Source organism: Motacilla alba, chromosome 1 (genome assembly GCF_015832195.1).
Source record: "Motacilla alba alba isolate MOTALB_02 chromosome 1, Motacilla_alba_V1.0_pri, whole genome shotgun sequence".
Classification (NCBI taxonomy): domain Eukaryota; kingdom Metazoa; phylum Chordata; class Aves; order Passeriformes; family Motacillidae; genus Motacilla; species Motacilla alba.
Window position 1 is genome coordinate 46400900 of NC_052016.1, and position 13337 is coordinate 46414236.

The following is a 13337-nucleotide window of genomic DNA, read 5'->3' on the forward strand; positions in this document are numbered from 1 at the left end:
TTGACTGCACTTTGTGCACAGAAAGACAGAAATCAGGTAGCGAGTGGTTTTCTGAAGATGGAGGTGGGAAGAGGGATTTAACCCCCAGTGCAGGCACAGGTGACTCTGTCACAGAAGCGGGGAAGAATCAAAGTTGTGTCATGGGAATAAACTTTCCTAGAAATCTTTTCTTTGAGCACCACTTTGCACAGATCACATGACAATGGCACAAATGAAAACCTAGCTGTAGATTAGGGGCAGTTTGTGTGTTTTTGTCATGCGGGCTGTGTGGCCAGAAGCTCCCAAAGACTGCTTTGCTCATAATGGAATATTTGACTTCATATACTAAATTACAAAGAGCTCACACTATAACACTATTTCATCTTTTTAGGTAGAAAAATTTGCATCTTTTCTTTTGCTTCTTCAGATTCTTTGATGTGAGTCATCTCAAACTTTTTATAATCACTGAGATTAACCAAACACCTTCATGCAAACAACATTCCTGGCCTATGAATGAACTCCCACCCAGCCCAGGGGCTGCTGAGTTAGTCCTCTTAAGTCAGACTCTTGCATCCTCACAGAGTCCAGGGAAAGTGCTAGGTGCCTTTGAAGGCATTTGAATGGGTAAGCCGTCCAGGGATGAAAACAACCTGGGCTCACTCTGCTTGTGCTATCTTTCAATTGCTTTGGCTCTTGTGCACTTACAAACTTCATTCACCTAAACCAACTGCAGTGAAATCTCCCATCCAGCAACAGAGGAGCTGGGGGCTTTGCTTCCTTTTTCCCTCTTACCTGAGCTCAGTTGGGATGAGAGAAATCTGTGCTGCTGCATAGTTCAGAGCAAGGCCTCTCTGCTGGGAATCTGAGCTGCAGGATGTGAAACAGAGCCTAAGGCTGCTGTCTGCTTCTCTTGGAATGTGTTTGCACTGCCAAACAAGAATGCTGGGTACTAAGTTTAAGGGTTTGGTCTTTGCTGTCCTCCTTGTTCAAGTGTCAGATCATTCCCGAGCCCTGTCTCAGGACTTCTTCAAGACAAATTCTGGGCAAATAGCTCACTTGTAGAGCAACTTCCAAAAATCACTAGAGATGAGGCCATAACAATTTGGTTATCACCACCCTACCTGTCCCTCCAACATATCCCACCAAGTTTTGTGCCTTCAGAGGCTGATGATGTGCTTTTAGAACATCTGATACCTATCCTTATCTTCACATTATTAAAAACTGGTGACCTCTGACAGACCTGTCACATCATAATGTTTTTAACTGAAAAAAAGCCTACAAAAATGTCTTAAAATCCTCATATCCCTGTGACCTCAGGGGCTAAAAGTCAAGCACTTGCACCACCACATTTCTGTTCTGGATGGACCTAAACCCTTCATGTTGTGGAAATAAGTAAGCTGACACCTTAGAGCCAGGAATCATTTGTTAGACCTTCAGTGATTTAATTGGTGCCCTGGTTTCGTCTGGGATACAGTTACTTGTTTCTTAGTAGCTGGCACAATGCCATGTTTTGGACACAGTACAAAAATAATATTGATAACACACTGATGTTATGGTTGTTGCTGATCAGTGCTTACCCTAAGCCAAGGACTTCTCAGTTTCCCAAGCTCTGCCAAAGAGCAGGTGCACAAGAAGCTGGCAGGAGACATGGCCTGAACAGCTTACCCAAAGTGGCCAAAGGGATAATCCACACTCAGTTTATAAACTGTGGCAGTTGGCCAGGAGGCACTGATTTATTTTGTAGATAAAGGCGATTTTTTTCCTGATCAGGACATTGTGATGATCACTGGATTCGCCTCTGCCTCTCTAACTATCATTAAATGGCTTTGAGCCTAAGGCAAGAGGTGGGAAGTTTCATCACACCATGACTCAGAAATCCCTTCAAACTTGCAAGCCAGAGGATAGGATATGGGGGACATTGCACCCAAAAGAAAAAGGATTTCAAAAGCCAAAGAATTTCCCTGCTTCTTTAGTGCCAGTCCAAACCTTCTCCCAAGCCCACTGTGCCACCCCCAGGAAGGAGCAGGAGCTGCCCTTCTGTTGGGCTGTGCAGGATGGGGAGAGCAGAGGAGGATCCCATCTTCATTCCCCTTCGGTGGCACAAGGAAGATCAGGAATAAGACAGTAAGACACCAGCTGCCAGCACTGGACACCGAGGCTGTGGGAAGGCACAGCACTTCCAACCAAGCCTCCAAGAGCTGTAGGGTGGTGTAGATGCCTTCATGGGAGCAGTGTTCACAGCCTGCTGCTTCAGGCTGGCAGACTGCGTCAGCAGGGACTGGCTGCACTCTCACCAGCACTGAAGAGCTTTATGAATAAGGCAGATGTGAATAATAGTTATTCTCAGTCTCCTGGGAAACTGCTATTCTAAAGCTTTCTCTGTGTGACCACATGCAGTTTCTAGGTCAGTCTGCTTAGAGGACTAAGACACCCCTGGAGCTCTTGAAACAACTGAGTGCACGCTCGGGTCATAGCTCAGTGCTGTGCAGATGTACCTGTTCACATCCCAGAGCTGAACAGCTTCATGCAGCTGTTGCTAAGCCCAGCATAAGCTCCCTAATAGGTAGCTGCAGTGCACAATTGTAGCCTGAAATTTGTAACAAGCAGACAAGTCTGTAGCTGGCAGTGATATCATGGTCTTGTCGAGCGATTCATTCATGACTTCTGTGCAGCTCATAGCCAGACTCTTAATCGTGATCTACCCAAACTGTGTCTGAACACATCTTGAAATTTCACATTTAATATGCAAATATTTAAGACGCCCCTTAATAAAATATTCATAAGATATCCTGAGTTGGAAGGGACCCATCAGGATCCTTCTGGCCCTGCACAGGACACTCCAAGAATCACACCCTGTCCCTGACAGTGTTGTCCAAATGCTCCTTGAACTCTGTCAGGCTTGGTGCTGAGACCACTTCCCTGGGGATCCTGTTCCAGTGCCTAACCACCCTCTGGGTGAAGAGTCTTTTCCTGATAACCAGCTGAAACTATCCCAGACTCAGCTTCATGCCATTCCCTCGTGTCCTGTCACTGGTCACCAGAGAGAAGAGATCAGTGCCTGCCAGATATAAAAACCATGTTTGTAACAGCTAGTGGTGGCTAGTTCATATATTCATTGAAGAAATTAGAGGTTTGTGCTTTTCAGAAAACTGATTTTGAAGTCTCTGGAACCTCCCAGCACTTTTTCTATAAGAAGGGTGGAAGTGAATAAAGACAGCTTGGAGATGGTGTCTGATATCCTTTGAAAATGCCAGAGAGACAATGGGATTACTATTCCTGAAGTTACTATATTTTAAGCAGCTACCTTTTCATCTCCATCAGCCAAGAGGAGAAATTCATCCCACATTGACAGGAGAAGAGGTGGGCTGCCCTGCAGTTAGAAACAACACCAACCAAAGCTGAAGTTCCTTTCTACTGTGCAGCAGAAATTTGTCAACTTTTCCTTGTGTGATCTCAGTGTGCTTCAAAGAGTTGTCCTCCTTTTATGCGTAAAAGCAAGGGGTGGTTTCAAGGGTTTGTTTTCCCCTGAGCACTATTCAGAACAGCACAAGCTGCAAAATACATCATGGCACTGTCTGTGCTCCCTTGCAAGGTCTCTGCATCTTTCTACACAGAGAAAATGTATAAAACATTAGGAAAACACACACAACACCTGCTATGCAAATCTCCTGCAATGAACATCTGTTCAGTGCCTTGTGCAACGCCTCCCAAATTCAAAAGATATCAAAAACTCCAGCTACAGCAGGAAAACACATACCAAATTGAAAATTGAAGATAATCTCCACCCTGTACACGTCTCATTACATCCACACTCAGATCCTCCCTTCACACCCACCAAGATGGCATATGAATGCAGTTTATGCACCAATGGGTGTATTAGAATTTTAAAAGAGCCCTCCGGTCTGCAAAAGAGATGGGGTACAATGCAAAAAAATACCCATGAAGCCTGGATGCCCAAGTTAAATTGCCCAGAGCATAATATTTTTGGAGCATTTTGCATCATACTGCACTTTGTGTGCACAGAACACAACCCCCCCCACTGATTTCAGCAGCACTGGTGACTGCCAAATGTCTGTCCAGAATCCCAAATCAGACATGAAGAAAATGAAAAATAGCTAATTATTTGAAATTACGCTGTACCACATTAAGCACATTGTAGCACACACAGTGTATGATGTACAGTTTCCAAGGACACCATTTCCAGGACTTTAATAATGTCCCCCTCTTCCATGCTGCCCAAGTCTCTCTGAGGCTTGTACCTCTCCTGGCCACCAGCCACCAGCTCATTCCTGGACAGGCTCCTGAAGTTCACTGTCCAATCTATCTCTTCTTTTCCTTTTATCCAGTCCGTCCCTCCTGTTCCTTTGATTCAAATCAAACAGCTTCAACTTCTTGCATTTCCCCCTTGTGCCCAGATTCAGGATTGAGCAGAGCCTGGAGGAGAAAGGTTTGCCACCCAGTGCAGGGGTGCAGGATGCAGAACTGTAACTGCAGGAGCCTTGCTCAGACTCACCAGCAGCATTTGAGAGGGCATTTGATGATTTTGTCTACTGGAGTTGCAGCAGTGTTCTTCATATATAGCAGGATGACAACTGCACTCAAAAACTGTGAATCTTAAGATGTTTCCTTCAGCTTCAGAAAGGACATCTTACTGAGGTACTCAGCATTCTCAGAGATTTATTTGCTAGCAAAGTGCTGGATTCTGCTACCACTGGAATGGGGATCATGGTTCACAAGCTCTGCACAATTGGGAAATTAGAAAGAATAGAATAGAATAGAATAGAATAGAATAGAATAGAATAGAATAGAATAGAATAGAATAGAATAGAATAGAATAGAATAGAATAGTTCATTTGCAAGGGACCTACAATGATCATCCATTTCAACTCCCTGAACAATTCAGGGCTGATGTGTTGCAAGTGTTGAGGGAGGAAATGAGACTTGGTGTAAGGGGTCAAAGAAGACAGGAGGAAAGATTTGACTCTGCAGATCAGTGATACATAATATTCTGACTCCAGGGGCATTGACAAAGGGCAGTAAAATAGCACTGGATTCACAGTAAGAGACTGATAACCACTTGTGCAAGGGCAGGTCAGCTACAAGGAGTGGTAGATTTTTCAGTCTCTTTAAATATTGAGGTGTGAAAACTCTGCACAAGACTTAAAATTATTTCAGAACTGTACGTTTATTACAGGACACTGAGAAAAACAGCTTCACTTTTTTTTTTTTTCCATTTATAATAAGATTTTTCTCACTTCACTGCTGAATGCTGCAAGTTAAATGTGGAATGGGTCACCCTAGTGTGATGTTCAAGCTAATTTCCACAGCACAAGGAAGTATTGTTTTTCTGTGCAATATAAGGTACAGGTTTTGGAACACCATTTTTTTTCTTATTCAAACCTGTATTTTCTTCTGCTAAAAACATTAAGTTCTGAAATCTGCTTCAGACACTTGCAGTCATGAATTTTCTTTGCCATTCCAAATAGGACACATCTCAGCTATCCTTAAATGCACCAAAATTGTACAATCACCAGAGGATAAGTTGCAGACAAATGTTCCATTTTTATTACTTGCTATCAGAGATACCATCTCTTCTCTCAAAGCAGTTAATTTATGAATTGATTCCAGAGAGCTAGCTTCTTAGTTGGAATGAAATGTCCCAAAATGTCTGAAGTGACAAGTACACAGGTACTTTACAGGGTAAGAGAACAACATTCAAAGGCAAGTTAAAAATTCAAATTGTGTGATCCTCTAGCTGCAATTTGACAATGATGAAAAGATGTTTTGATAAAAGGTACTAGTCCAAACCCACAGAAGCACTTAATTATCCATTCTCCAACTGTGGATGTTTTGCCCAACCTTTTCTATGTTTTTGGGTTTAGTTATCTATTTGCAGAAAAACCATCTACTTACTTGAAGAATAGACATCCACTTTTCTTCAAATCTATCTTAGAAAAAGTGCCTGTTATGTAAGAGGTTCCTATTTATCAATGTCTATCATATCCTCCACTTCTGTAAGTGTATTTAAACACCCACACACACACAAAAAAAAAAAAAATAGATCTGTTCATTCATTCTGAACAGGTCTTGACTTTTCAAACCCCAGTTCAGAAAGAATGCTTTCCTACCCAGTTGCACTGGCTCTCAGATAGTAACCTAAAGGTCTACACCTGACCCATTTCCATGTTGCTACAAGGAGACTCGGGAAAGGGGAAGGGAGATCTGATGTGGTGAGACTGTTGTTTAAGTACCAGCAAAACGCAGAGTCCTAGTTCTAAAAAGGCTTAGTCATGCAGGTAACAGCAACATGCAGAGAACCCCATCCAGCGAGCCAGACCATAGTCACGTTGACAAAGACGAAAGTTCCTTCCTGGGAAGAGTTTACTTTCTCCCCTCTAGGGTCTCCACACCATTGTCACCAGCCTGCACCAAACATGTAGCTCTTTCATACCACCTCCTGCAGAACCTCCTTCTTGGTTTTATCACCTGTTGTGTGGCCAGGGCTCCACATCTTCCCACCATTTTAGCTCTTGCCAAATCTATGTGCAGTCCAAGGCCACCGTTTAGCTCACAGCTACTACTGGCTCAACTGCAGAGATGTCTGTCTTTCCTGACTGCATGGTGGAGGATGGTGGAAGGACATGGGAGGCCTGCAACCTCTTGAAGTTGCCGTTTTCTGGCCAAGCCAGTCGGTAGGATGGGACTGTGGAGGGAAGCCTCTGTTCCGTGGGCCTGGCGGGTTTTCTGCACATGTTGAGCAAAGCCTTTAGTTCCGATCGGAAGCTGTCATTGAGCCAGCAGTAGATGAAGGGGTTGTAGCAGGTGCTGCTCATTGCAAACCAGTGGAAGGCAAAGTACAGGGCGTTGTTGGTGTGGATGGTCTGGCTGGAGAGGAGGACGACGTAGCAATTCAAGGGGAACCAGCAGACTGCAAAGAGGACGACAACGAGCATCAGCATCTTGATGGTCTTCTTGTTCTTTCTGCGCAGGACGAAGTACTGCTCAACGGTGACGTCCCCGATGACATTGCGCAGCCAGAGCTTCTTTGCCACTGTCACGTAGGCAGCAGAGATGATCAGAAGGGGCAGGACATAGAGCAAAATGAAGGTTGTTAAATCAAGGTACTTCCAAAAGAGGTCAGCGGGCTCAGGGAAATCCGGCAGACACAGGCACCGGGTAACATCCTCACTGCAAATGGAGAGATGGGACAGGATGAGAGGCACATATGGCCAGGCACGGCAGGATAAGTACATCAGAAACAAGGAGGCAGCTGGGAGAGGGCTCCTGCCACAGGGCCTGAAAGCAAACACTGTTTATCTCACAAATATCACAGCTGAGCAGAGCTCTGCTCTTCAAGGATCTAAGCCATGGAACAGCCAGTGAGCAATGTGTTGATAATTTCTTATGGGCATTCATGACCTTATGATAATTTTATGAATTTCATCAATTACAAAATTTCCAGCAGCATATAAGCAGTTTTTTATTTTCTGTCCTTTGGCAAATAGGAACACATTCTCTGCATATATTGAGGACCTTTCCCTCATTAAAGCACTTTCCAAATACTAAGGCTCTCGACAGCTGAGACAGATTTATGCGCTTTCCTAGGGCGAAAGAGTAGATTAAAACCTGTTGGGTTCAAGTGGGTTTCTGTTTGGTTGGTTGCTTGGTTGGTTTTTTTATTTCCCATTTCTGGTCTGCTCAAACAGGCCAGATTGGTATATGGCATAACATGCCAGTGTATAGAAGTAAAGGGTCAAGACAGATCCTCTAACTTCTTAGCCTGTTTTGTGTGGTAAGTGGGACATAATAAAGATAAAATATTTAAGAATGAAAAGGACAGGATACCAGACATTGCAAAAGGAATTGGATGAAAATTGTAGTTTAGATCCATGTTTGGCTGACCTTGACATATGCTCAAAGTATGACTGCTCAGACTTTGGCCTCCAGGGAGACTGTGGAGGAAAGCAAAGCACATCCTTACCTGTATTCAAAGGTAAAGAGCTTTTGGTAGATAGCATGTGGTAGGGAAAAACAAGTTGCCATGATCCAGATTACAGAGATGTACATAACACCTTTTCCAGTAGATATGCGAGGTTTCAGGGGGTGCATTATAACCTGTGCAAAATAAACCAAAATCTAGGCTTATTACATTTCTGAGAAAAAATATACTTCTTTTTTCACAGATCGTCCAGCCTGAAATCTATTACTTAATGTGGTAATTTAGCATGCAAGGAGTACCGTATTCACCAAGCTCCCAATGACTGTAAGCTGTACATGAAAACCTGAATTTTAACACCATGAAATATGGTTCAAGTTAGATCCTAGTCCTATCTTCAAATTTCAGTACTTTCATCTAGGTGGGAAAAACTGAATACTGGGATCTGTTAACACATGTTCATTACCAAAAAAAAAAAAAAAAAAAAAAAAAAAAAAAAAGGAGAAAAAAGTCTCAGACTCTTGAGTTTCACTGTCAGTGACCCAAAGAACCAAAAGGTTTAACCAGACCTCCATGGGAATGCTTCTGATAGTGAGTGCATTTTCTAGAAACAATCTTTCTAGCAGGAAATGCCAACTGTAAACAGTTTTAGGGAGTTGTTGGGTGACTCCAAGCTAATAGTAGCCAAATGTTCCCTGTCTTGAGCCCATTATCAATAGCAAGCTACAGCTCTGCTTGTGACAAACACCAGTGTGCTACAGTCAGATCTCCAGTATTCAGGGTAACAGGAGGTGGGACATCCCAGAATATCAGGAGATAGAGCTGCGAAAGTTAACCAGGAAATCCCTTACAACACTGGTGCTGGACAAGCCACCTCAAAGGAGAGCTGTCCACATGAATTCCTATCAGGATCTTGATCTTTCTCCTTGTTTGAGGGCTGCTGGATTATCTACTGCATAAAAACTCTCTTTTTTCAGCTGGAAGAGATAGCAAGGTGATGGATACCTCCTTCCTTGCTGTGGGTTTGAAACTATTCTGACAACAAAACCTGTCCCCCTACCCTGTCAGCTTCTCATGAATCTTATGGTACTCTGGGAGCTGAAAGGGAAAGGACATGGCGTCATCCTTTCTCAGTTTACTTATGCCCTCCCAAGCTTTCTATCTCTATGCTTCAGAGAGGTCTCACCTGGTGCCTGTCCACAGCAATGGCTGTAAGGGTCAAGGCAGAGACGTGGAGGGAGCAGTACTGTGCAAACCTACTGACATGGCACATCCCCTTCCCAAAGATCCAGGTACTGTTCACAAAACGAGCCTAAAAAAGAAGACCATTAGTTTTGCACACCTCACAACTGCTTACATTTACACCTCCAGTACACAATTCCTTGTGCTGTGTAAAAGACAGCAGGTTATAAGATAGCAGGTTCTTTGTATAATTGTATAATTTTCTGGCTTCTGAACACTGAAGAGGCAGGTTACTGCTGCTCAGTGGCCTCCCAAACAATACAGCAGCGCTGCGCAAAAAGATGTTTGTTCTGTTTTATTTTTTTATTTACAGTGTATCCTGCTGCAGCCTCGCTATTGAGTCAATACATTTGCTCTTCCTTTTAATCTCCACTCCTGGGATAGGGCTGACCTGTACATCTTATCTCACTTCAAGGAAACTACAGCTTTTCAGAACAGCTTGTTAAACAATGCTAAGCATTTACGTTTTTCAAGAGATTGATAGCATTGCTTTCAAAATACTTTAGAAAAGCGGATGGAAAAAAAAAAAAGATCAGATGCTACAAAGTACTAAGCAATCACTGCAAAGCTATTATTGCTCAAGTACTATCAGGGCCACATTGAAAAAATGGGTAATTTCTGATCTTCAGCTAGATAACGGGAATCAGAGAAGAAAAATACGTGTGGGGTTTTCCAAAGGCAACTCCGACAGCTGTAATTTGGAGTGGACAGGTATCTGCAGAACATCCACACACTGCCTATAGCAGTGTAAAGCAGGAAAAGCCACCAAAGCACCGTTATGGCACTGTAGAGAAATTTACTTTAGTCATGGGGTGGGTTGTGGTGGTGCATCCCCCCCCCCTCCAGGCGGCACCATGTCTGAGAATGCTGAGGTGCTTCCTTTCCCTCAGGGTTGGGGCATCCCAGGCATCTCTGCCCCCTCTTACCAGCGTGAAAGGTGTGTTGAGCAGCGTGATCATGATATCGGCGACAGCCAGGTTCACAATGAACAAGCTGGTGGCAGAGTGCACGCGCTTCGTCTTGATGACAACGTGACAGACCAGGACATTGCCGAAGAGGGCGAAGACGATGATGAAGGAGTAGGCGGCGATGAGCAGGGCTTTCACCGTGGTGCTCTGCGACTCCGCTCCGTAGCGGCTCCTGTCCACAAAGCTCTGCCAGTCGGCCAGGCTGTCATTATCCCAGGAAAAGAAACCCGACACGTTCGGGACTACAAAAGTCTTTTCCAGGCTCCCATTGAGGGACAACTTTCCTGGGGTCACAAAGGCGTTAACCAAGTCGGGGAGGGTGAGCCAGACAAAACAGGATAACATCTCTGGAACGCTGCTCCGCTCCTCCGGTTCTGGAAGAGCTCATTGGCGAGAGCAGGACTCGCTCCGTGTGCCGGGAGAGCCGCTCTCGCCCCGCTCAGCCCCGGCGCGCTCGGGGGCTGCAAACACCGCACACGAGCAGCAGGAGCGGGGAGATGCTCCTGCCTCCCGCAATGTGCTTCTCTCCCGCTCAGCTCGCCGCTACTTTTGTCCTTCAGCCAGCTTTATAGCCCCAGGCGAGCTCCGAGCCGGGATCTTCTGCAGTCATTGGGCTGCATGACATAATTTGTGCTCTGACGTGCTGCTTTTCCATGCAGTTGCGCTCCCGGGTGCTACTCCGAGGTAAGTACATCTGTGAGAGTGGAAAAATCACTCTCTTCAGATGTCAGAATCTGTTTTCTCTATCAGCAGCCCAGCTCAAGCAAATTCCACGCTGTTGATACACCAGCAGCACGTGTGCCAGCTCGGCTCTCTCTCAGGACAGGTCAAATCGGAGCTGTTTTACAGGTCTGGCAGGCAAGTTACAGCCTATTTCTTAGCATAAAGCATAGAACAGAATAGAATAGAACAGAACAGAACAGAACAGAATAGAATAGAATAGAATAGAATAGAATAGAATAGAATAGAATAGAATAGAATAGAATGTAACAGATGAACTGTAAATAACAAGCTGCCTTTTTGTACTTAAGAGTATTTTCCCAAAGACATTCTTTCTTTCAGAGAAACATGGAATACTCGAGTTTCCCCTTGGCAGGTATTTCCTCTCAGCCAAAGGAATAAAAGTCTGATGTGGAACTGCTTTCTAGGGTTTGTAGAAATAGAGGTAGTTACAAAGATGTGATTATACAGGACACAGATCAGGAACTGTTCCAGCCCAGTGAGTCCAGCATCCAAAGCAAAAGAAGCTGTATGCTGGTCCCAAGCACTGATGAGACAGCAGTGTGTTCCCTCTGCCTTTCCCACAAAACACAGCAGGAAATAGAAAATCGGGGCCAGGAGACCAAGATGCACAAATCTTACACAGACAGATGTGCCACTTCCCAAGTGCACACATACAGTGCTGCACCTCTGCTGAGGACAGATCTGCTTGGGTGATGTCAACTAACCCCAGCCAGAGCTGGTTTATACATAAAAGGCTTTACTTAACCATTAATTAAATGACCACTGTGTGAAAAGCTTGTATAAGCTAGTCACTCACTGGGGACAATAACTCTTCCAAAAGATGTTTGTGACTGCCTCAGTGAACTGCTCAGGCTGCCTTCTCTTTACCATTCCTCAGGAGGTGGACACAATAGAACAAGCAGAATGGACAACCCACAGTAATACTCTGCACACCGCTGCCACAGTCTGTTTCTTCCATTAAATTGTCCAATTTAAGCTCTTCAGGCAATTCAACTGTCTCAGAGAAAGCTTTCCAGTGCTGCTGGAGCTGCCAAGGTGGCAGTCACACCTGACCATTCAGAAAGAAGAAACATATTCCACTCAGAAGCACTGTCAGGAAACCAGTCTCAAATAAAGGCCCAAGAAAATAATAGAAAGCAGGACAGAGCAGCATTCTTAGAGGTTTGGGATGAGAACAGAGGGGTCAATGGCATATGTTCTCCTGCTTGCAATGCTGCTCCAGCAGCTCCCAAGTTTTCCTCTCCCTTCCAGCACTGCTGGCCAGTGTGTAAGGGCATTCCCTCTTCTGCCACTCAAACACCAGCTCTTATTGCTTCACATCTATTACATCCTCTTCTCCTGTACTATAATCTGTATTCATCAAAAATTATCAGCTTTGTTTATTTATGCTCCTTGATCTAATTCTTAATTTCTAGCAGGGTACCCTTGCATATACCTAGAGCTGCCATTGCCTTTGAAGATGAGGTTCATCCAGGAGAGCAGGATATCTTCTCACCTCCTAAGCCAGGCTGCTGGCAGATTGGAAATCTGCCCCCAAGTCAGCTCAAGCCCACCCTCCTCTGAGCTGCATTCTGTGTCTTGTGATCCAGAGGACGTGGTTCAGCCACACTGGGAAGGCACACCCAAAATACCCACAAAGGGTCATGGAAAAGTTCAGTGGAAGCTCTCTGTGTCAGGGGTCTCCCATGTTGCTGGTGTGCCTTTCTCTGCTTCACAACCCTGTCTGATTTAGTTTCATATTTAAAACATGCTCAGGTATGAGCTGCTGAAGCAACTCACCTATGTTTGGTTGTTACTAGAGAACAGGCTATAGCAGATTTGGCAGCTTGGTACCTGCTCCTGCCAGCTTCACCCTTGCTCAACAATCCCCAGCACTCCAAGAGTAAAACAGACAGCTGCACAGAAATGTCAGGTTGTCATGATGCTATTTTTGAAGTGAAAAATGTTTGAAATAAAGCTATATGGATGGACCATGAATTCAGGTAATAAAAAAGTCATCGAAAATACCTTTGCAAGAATACTCTTAAGATTATACCAAATTAGAAAACAGGCCTGATGGAAATAAAAGATTATAAGAAGAATATAAAAAAGTCAGCTAGACATGCCAAAAAGTTTGGAAGTGTTCAAAAAGAGGAATAATGCCTTTTTTTTCTTTTTAAATACACAGTACAGTGTGCTTTTCTCCCTGCCCCTGGGAACAATCTTTCACTACCAGGGCTTTAATGAATTTTTGAGCTTTTCTGGGGCAGGGGAATTAAAATTACATGGGTGAGAAGTGATTTTTCAAAAACTATCCAGTATGACCTCTGAGAAATCATGTTGATTTTCAGAGCATCTTGCCCCCTCATATAACCAATCACATTAATATTTAGGACAAGCATCTCTTTACAGTACAGTCTTTCTCCACACACCAGTTACATGTTTTCCCCTGAAGTGAAGGCTGCTATGTTTATCTTCCATAGATAAAA

General features: G+C 44.2%; 1 protein-coding gene across 1 annotated transcript; it reads right to left on the bottom strand.

The window, feature by feature from the left end:
• Positions 1-5202: 5202 nt before the first annotated feature.
• Positions 5203-10996, bottom strand: GPR83 (G protein-coupled receptor 83). The gene is made up of 4 exons (XM_038147685.1): positions 10084-10996; positions 9102-9227; positions 7961-8094; positions 5203-7167 (listed from the first exon to the last, which is right to left on the bottom strand). The coding sequence occupies exons 1-4, from the start codon at positions 10468-10470 to the stop codon at positions 6543-6545; spliced, it is 1272 nt and encodes a 423-aa protein (XP_038003613.1). The 5' UTR covers positions 10471-10996; the 3' UTR covers positions 5203-6542.
• Positions 10997-13337: the final 2341 nt, after the last annotated feature.

Bases quoted from the DNA above. Each gene is read 5' to 3' on its own strand.
- GPR83 (XM_038147685.1), bottom strand. From the start codon at position 10,470: ATGTTATCCTGTTTTGTCTGGCTCACCCTCCCCGACTTGGTTAACGCC. The intron at 8,095-9,101 runs GTGAGACCTCTC...TATTTTGCACAG, and splicing joins TTGCTGTGGACAGGCACCAG to GTTATAATGCACCCCCTGAA. The intron at 7,168-7,960 runs GTAAGGATGTGC...CTCCATTTGCAG, and splicing joins CTCTTTACCTTTGAATACAG to TGAGGATGTTACCCGGTGCC.